This window comes from Gossypium arboreum, chromosome 10 (genome assembly GCF_025698485.1).
Source record: "Gossypium arboreum isolate Shixiya-1 chromosome 10, ASM2569848v2, whole genome shotgun sequence".
Taxonomy (NCBI): Eukaryota; Viridiplantae; Streptophyta; class Magnoliopsida; order Malvales; family Malvaceae; genus Gossypium; species Gossypium arboreum.
Window position 1 is genome coordinate 114,117,345 of NC_069079.1, and position 8,264 is coordinate 114,125,608.

Genomic DNA, 8,264 nt, shown 5'->3' on the forward strand with positions numbered 1-8,264 from the left:
CACGCGGAGATTCCCTTTTTATCCCCATTTAGAACCAAAACCTTGGATTGTCGATTCCAACCTCAAAGTCCCATCTCCACCTCCGATTGCGACGAAGGAGACAGGGACTCCGACGACGTGTTTACAAAGGTAAGCCCTTCCCTTTTTATTTCTCATGCAAAAGAAATATATGCATGACCAAAAAGGAAAAACAAATCGCAAAAACGAAGAAAATGGAGTCTGAGGTCACCTTCTAACTTTTTGGTTGCTTTTTTTGATTTCGTATTCGATATTTCTTTTTTCTTTTTACAGTACAATCGGCTTTATACAGCCAAAATAAAATATAAAATTTACAAATTTCTCATTTCCTCCTCTATTTGGTTACTGTTATTTGCTTATATTTGCTGTTTTTTGCTGTCCATCTGTGCTGCCATTATTTTGTTTTGTAGGTGCGTACGGCGTGGAGAAAAGACTACGCACGCATAGAAGCCACGGCGCGCGTGAGTGGCGGCTTGGTGGCTTAGGTTTTGATTTCTGTTTGAGGCCTGTAACTTGGGCTAGGGATTATGTAGTTAGGTTTTAGTGTTTAATAATCTGGGCTTGTAATTGGACATTATTTTTTTTTTATTTTTGGTTAATAATAGGACGGGCAATTTTGGGCCTGTACAATGGTAATTGAGCATGTTTGTGCCTTGATGTTTATGTATGGTTTATGGATTTATAATGTTTGTTTAGGTAAGTCCTTTTGGTCACTTTTTGACAACAAAAGTGTATGTTTTGTTGGTACAATTTGTTGGCTTGAAATGTGTCAATTGTGATGTGTTTTAGGTACATAATAGTATGAGGCCATTATGGTATGTGTTGAATGGTTTGGAAATAGTTAACTGTGGTATGTTATAGTATCTTGGACTGGATTTATATGTACAAAATGTGTCATATGAACTTGTTTATGTATACGATATTTGGATATTAAAATGGTGGTACTTTGATTGGCACATTGGTTAATTGAATTAAGGTTTTGGAAGTGACAAATATATGTATGTTTAGATGAGGTTTTAGTGCTTGAAAGTGTGCATAATTGGTCTAAATGTTCATACATGAAATGGTTTTGAAATGGCTTGAGTTTAGGTAAATTTGGGGCTACACGGCCTGAGACACGGGCATGTGACTTAGCCGTGTGAGACACATGGCCTGGCAACACGGTCATGTGTCATCTGATGATTTGTTTAGAGTGCAAGTTAGTGAGTTACACGGCCTAACACATGGTCTAGCACACGGGTGTGTGACACGACCGTGTGACCCTATTCAGAGAATTACACAGGTGAGGACACGGGTTAGATCTCGATCATGTGTCCCTAGTTTGAAGGTTTCACAGCTTGACACATGAGCGTGTGTCTCAATCGTGTGAGGCACACGGCTGTGTGACCCCTATTTTGCAAATTTTGCATCTTTTTCTTAAACTTTCCAAATGCTTTCAAACTGGTCCCGATTTGTTCCTAAGTTATTTTTAAAGCCCCGAGGGCTCAATTTAGGGACAGCATGTATGTATGTGAATGGTTTATAATGTGGTTTAAGTTTTTGAATGATTTAAAGTTTAAATATTTCCGATTGTACAATAATGCTCCATAACCGTAATCCGACGACGGAGACGAAGGTGTTATAAAAATATTTTTTGTAAAAGCTATTACATGAAACAAACAGAATCTAAATAAAAGAGTGCTAGATTACATTTTACTGTTTTTAATTTAATTTAATTTAATTTAATGTTCAATATTAAATAATATTTAATTTAATTTTTGAAATTTTGACATTGACAGTGTGGATATTTAGATATCTACCTATATTTGTTTTTGAAAATAATAAAATTAAAGTTTTTTTTAAAATTTGTTTTGAGAAAATTAAAAATCAAATCAAATTTAAATAAAAAACTTTTTTATTAGTTTCAAATACTTTATTATGCTTAATTTTGAAAAAATGTTTCAGCCCCAACTTAACTATGTTTCGAAGCTCAATATGATTTTCTTCATTTGATTTTCAAAGCCGAAATTGCTTTGTGTTTTCTAAAAGCCCAATTGAACTGTTTTAAGTCAAGCCGATATATTTTTTAAATCAAAGTGCCGAAACCATCTTTCTTTTTTTAAAGAAAAAACGAGGAATCGACATTTTGAAAAACGAAAATGTGGAGTTGCCACCAATTTTTTTATTTAGGTGTGATTGGATCATCAAAAGGTTTGGTCATTTTAATAAATTATTTTGGTTTACTAAAACAACGATTTTGGTCTACGAAATTTAAGAAAACGGGTTCGGGATTCGGTTATGTATGAGGAAGGATTAGCACCCTCATTATGCCCAAAATTGGTACCAAATTGATTAAATATTGTCCTTATGTCTAAGATTTAAAAATATTTTTTGAAATGTGGTTCCTTTTACAAACATTTGAATAGCCCAAGTTGGTCATCAAAATTCTTTTGTTTCGGAGGAATATAGCATCACATCCAGCACGATAGGACACGATCCTTTATACCCTCAAAAACACAACAAATTTCGACTTCCAACAGTTATGTTGAAAATCACAAAAGGATGCCCAATTGTTTAGTCCAACGAAAAATCGAAACCCAGCACAGTAGGGCATGATTCCTCGAATTTCTAGACATCGAACATTGCCTTATTTTAAAGTTTAGAAAATATGAGTGAAATTTTAAAGGGATGTTCAATTATTTTGAACAAACGGGAAATTGCAACCCAGCACGATAGGGTACGATTCCCCGAATTGCTAAACATCGAACATTTCCTTCGTTTTAAAGAATTTTAAAGACATGAGTGAAATTCCAAAGGAATGTTCGATTATTTTGAGCAAACAGGAAATCGTAACACAGCACGATAGGGCACGTTTTCCCGAATTTCCAAACATCGGCATTGCCTTCATTTTAAAGAATTTTTAAATGAATAGTTATAAAACTAGCTTAAAACGTATTAATTTTACTTGAAATAAGATGAAATAATTAATTAAATAAGGTTGGGCCTTATAAAACAACATTTCGTAAACCAAAAAGAGCATGAGATAATATATGTATGCATAAAATACGATAATGGATGCATGAAGATAATATAACTTATTCAATCAACTAACAAAACAATCAACTATAATTAATCTAAAAATTATAATTCAATGTTCAAGCATGCATGGAGAATAATTGACATAATACACATGAAATAATATAAAAAAAAATTAACCCATGAGATACCAAACAACATAAAATTAATATGATACAAAACAACTTCTAAGGAATGATGCATTGATGAACAAACAACATATGTTAGAATTCAAGATAATTTGTAAAAACTAAGAATATATAAATAATTTTAAAATAGATGCTACAAAATGAAGGCATTTGAATCAAATAATATGCAAAATGATTTGGAAAAATAAATTTATTTACAATTGACAATATGTACGAATAAAGATAAGTTCAAATAATGAATAGAATATATAAAAAAACATGCAAAGGTATATGATAACGTAAAATTTTAGGAGATAAGTTATATACACAATAGATTTAAAAACATATATATATATAAGTAATAAAAAAACAACTAAATGAAAAATGGAATTAGACATGTATATAGGATCAAGCTAATTTTACTATGAATAATACATGTTCATGTAGATATAAAACATTTGAATGAAATATCATATAGAATGTTGAAATAATATATTAAGGAATTTAAAGATGATTTTACAAAAACAAAATAGAGTTATTATAATAGCTTAACACATATACATGTATATAAAATGTTAAAAACTTTAAAATAATAAACATTACTAGTCAAAAACTCAATCAAAATAAAACATGTACAAATATATAAAATATTTAAACGAAATATTATACTAGATGTTAAAATAACATAATATAGAGCTTTAAAATAATAAAAAATTTAAAAAAGGGTAGAATTATTAAAGTAATTTCAACACAAAAAATATTTAATGAATTCTTTTAAAAACAATGCATTATAAGTATAGATAACTCAATTAAAAATAAATCTAAAATAATGGGGACAATTTATGAATAAAATAAATTATTGAAATTGAAGCAAGGACCAATGCACAACGCGTGCGAACGCTCAGGGTCCAAAACTGGAAATACCCCAGGTCTTAAAACGCAGCACTTGAGCGTGGACCAAAGTGCAAACATACTCAAACTTTAGGAAGAATCTAAAAATAAATAAAACAAAATCAGGAGCCAATCAAAAGTGGGAGTGAATAGGAGGGATTATCCGAGCAAAATGCCCATCTATAACGAAAGACCGTGGATCCGACCTTCTGATCGGGTCAACGCGCGAATCCACCCTCTTTAAACGGCGTCGTTTTATAAAACTGATATTGAAATCCCCCATTTCCATTTATTTTCTTCCCGAAAATGCAGATGAAGAAAAAGAACCCCTGCTCTGTTAGGGTTTGTCCATTATGCAGCCACTAAACCACCATCGACTTGATGGCTAATGGCGCGGATGACGGCCAGATCTGGTACATGCCCACGGAGGTAAGCTATTTCCTTTTCTTTTTCTTCTTAAAAAAACTCAAGTCATGCATTATTCCTTTTAAAAAACAAAGCATAAATTCAAAAGCAGCAAACATTCGGCCCTCGCCCGAATCTCTGTATTTTCGAGACGTTTTGGGCTTTCATCGGTGTCGATTCACATATTAAAAAGGAAATCGAGCCAATGAAAAGGAAAAATAAATCGAAAGAAAAGGAACAAAGAAGCTTGAAATCACCTTTACTATTTTGATTTCTTTTTCTCTGTTCTGTGTGTGTAAAAAAATACATGGACTGTTACATGGATTTTATAGCCGAAAATAGAGAAAAATGAAAAAGAAAATATAAATTTCTTGTTTTTTTTCTCTTTGTTGTGCTGGTGTTTTTGCGTTTGCTTGCAAGTACGGAGTTCGCTGGCGTCATACAGGGCTGTGTGCTGGCGTACAGAGGTACGGGCGTGGCTGTGGCGCCAGGAGGCTGTACGGAGGCGTGGAGGCTGTTGGGGTCGTTGCGGCGCAAGCAGAAGCTGCTAGGGTTCCTGGTTATGCTTCTGTTTTGGGCCATGGGGTTTTGGGTTAGGGTTTAGCTGGATTGGGTTTTATTATTGGGCTTAATGTATTAGACCTGTAAACTGGACTTGGACTATTGATTGGGTTTTATTTTTAAGGATTTTATATTTATTTTGGTATTTTGGTTTTAACGTGGGCCCGGACAAATTGGCCTGTTCACACAAAAAATAATATTATTTTCAAGAAGTATTTTTGAGATAAAAATATTATAAAAAAATTTACTTTTTTAAAGAAAAAGTGTTTTTCTTAAACTAAAAATAGACTCGGAAACACTTATTTTAATAAACTGAAAATTTCAGTTTTTCCCCAATAAGAAACATTCCTAAATTAAGCACAAGTCAATCTTGTAAGTTAGTCATTTTAAATTAAATCCAGTTTGTTTTAAAATCTAATTGGAGGGTAACATCCCAAAATTTTTTATTTACCGTACTGTACTATTACCGGGAATTACGTTAGCATTCCAATAAGAAAAATTCAATTACCATGGATTTAATTATTTTTGAATGGTTGGGAAATCATTAAAAAAACTTTTAAAGTTATTTTTAGAATTTCGAATTTAATCGAATAAAATTATGAGTTGAGTGATAAAATGATAAATTTTCCCCAATTGGAACCAATCATAATTAAATATTGGAGTTGATAATAATGTATAGTGATGAATGATTTTTGAAATAATTATAAATGAATTTAGCCTTTAAACTAAATTTTGGCTACATAAACTAGCTTTTTGACTATTGAACCATTTAAATTAGTATTCTAAATATCAAATAAGGGAAAGCACCACCACTTTTCAGCCTTACCAGTCGACCATTGTTAGAGAAAAAGAAGCTTTCTTCTTCATCTTTTCCTCTTTCCCACTCATTGCCTTTTTCGATCTCTCACCATTTTCTTGCATTTTCTTACAAAAACTACATTATATAAACCATATTTGAGTCCTATCTAATCATCAACTCCATCACTCTTTCATCTAAAGTTTGAGCTAAGTGTGAGGAACTCTAATCTAGAGAGAGAAGGAAGAGTCCTTGGTAAGAGTTCATGACTTTCTAGCATTCCATCTTCTCATCTATTGTTTAAAAGCTTTTGAACCGTTGTTGAGCATTAATATGACTATTTAATGTTATCTTCATATTTTGACAATATGTAAAAATGTGGTTTTGTATTTCTAATAAAGGAAAAGAGAAGATTGTGGAGTGAAGGTCTTGGAGGAGCCTTCTTTGAAAGGTACTTGTTGATGTCGTGTGCTATTTATGTTTTTAATATGTTAAATGTATTGGTTGTAAGAACATGGTGAGAATTCACTATAGTTTGATATGTTAGGCAAGGAAGCATTAATATATGGGAATATGCTTAGGAAGATGTTTAATAAATGAAATGAAATGAAAAAATAAAGTGAGAAACTATAAGTGTGTATTGTTATAGATGAGCATGAAATGTGGTGAAAATGCATATTGAAATTTACAAGTGTGTTGTGACATGAAAAATTACATTAAAATATGAAAACCGATTTTAATTATGTGATATGAAAGTCATAAATAAATGCGGTTAAAATATTGATATTATAGTATGTCGATAAATATGTATATTATATCACACATGAAACATGTACTTCTAAGCTTATTTTGTCTAGTATGTCTGGTTGTTAATGTTATTATTAATGTTGTTAAGGTATTTAGTATGCGAATCTCAAAGTAAGGTAAGTTTAGTGAATTCCATTTAAATTTATTAAGCATTTTATATTTACGTGATGTTTTTTACACGTTGATTATCAACTTTTAGATTTTTGAAATCTTATTTAATTTAGGACACCACACTACCAACAAAATTAGCAACGATATTAAAGTAACATATTTGTAACTTGTGACATATATTTAGGGTGTCTAAATATATAAATATGTTAGTTTTGTATTTCATTTAATTGTTCAAAATTTTGATTATGTTTCATTGAGTTTGGAGACTTTCATGACAATTTTTTACCATGACATGTTTAAATATTTCTTTGCAAAAATGTAACACTTTCTTGTTACGAGCTTTGATTGAGCATGAAATTCATTTTGAAAGATTTTATTAAGGTTTTATTCTGCTATCCATGATTTATACATATTTTGAATAAATGTAAATATATTGTTGAATAAATCGTCGTCACCCATTAAATTATATTTACTTATTTAATTTTTTTTGTTTATAATTTCAACTAAAATTTCCATTTTTGTTTCATATATATTACTTGTATTATTTTTACTGATTTCAAATAATAAATTTTATTATTTATTAAATTCATTGTCCAATATAGTTTCATTTTGATTTCTATCATTCGAACTCCAATTATAGAGGGAATGGGCAGCTTGGATTCCCACTATGAAGAAGAAAACAGCTTTTCCAACACTGCTAACCTTCTAAATCCAAAAGAATTTAGGAGGCAAGGTCATATGATCATAGATTTCATAGCTGATTATTACCAAAACATGGAAAAATACCCTGTTCTAAGCCAAGTCCAACCTGGTTACCTTGCCAAACTTTTACCAAAGTCCGCCCCTAATATTCCAGAACCTATTGAAACAATACTCCATGATATACAACAATACGTCATTCCTGGCATAGCTCACCGGCAAAGCCCCAACTACTTTGCGTACTTCCCTTCAAGTGGCAGCATTCCTGGCTTTCTTGAAGAGGTGCTTAACACTGGCTTCAATGTGGTGGGGTTCAATTGGGTATCATCACCAGCCATGACTGAGCTTGAATTCTTAACCATTGATTGGCTTGGCCAGATGCTTGGGCTTCCTCAAAGTTTCGTTTTCTCTGGAACTGGCGGTGGTGTTATACAAGGGACTACATGTGAGGCCATCTTATGCACACTAGTAGCTGCCAGAGATCAAATGTTAGCCAAAGTAGGGAGAGGGAACATAGGAAGTTAGTTTTTATGGGTCGACCAAACCCATCATGCACTTTTAAAGGCGCTAAATTACTGGTTTAGAGTGTAAGAACTTTAGGCGATTAAGACAATGAGATCCATAGCATTTCAACTATCCGCAGAATCATTGCGGACAACAATAAGATTGGACGTTGAAGCTGGATTATCCCACTTTTCTTTGTGCCACCATCGGGACAACATCAACGATCGCCGATTGATCCAATACGGTCATTAAGTGAAGTAACCAAAGAGTATGGCATGTGGATCCACGTT

General features: G+C 32.1%; 1 protein-coding gene across 1 annotated transcript; it reads left to right on the top strand.

Annotated features, from left to right (window-relative positions):
* The first annotated feature begins 7,416 nt into the window (after positions 1-7,416).
* On the top strand, positions 7,417-7,995 carry LOC108488260 (tyrosine/DOPA decarboxylase 3-like). Its single transcript, XM_053020722.1, has one exon. The coding sequence runs from the start codon at positions 7,417-7,419 to the stop codon at positions 7,993-7,995; it is 579 nt and encodes a 192-aa protein (XP_052876682.1).
* Positions 7,996-8,264: the final 269 nt, after the last annotated feature.

Coding starts and splice junctions, on each gene's coding strand:
- LOC108488260 (XM_053020722.1), top strand. CDS start 7,417: ATGGGCAGCTTGGATTCCCACTATGAAGAAGAAAACAGCTTTTCCAAC.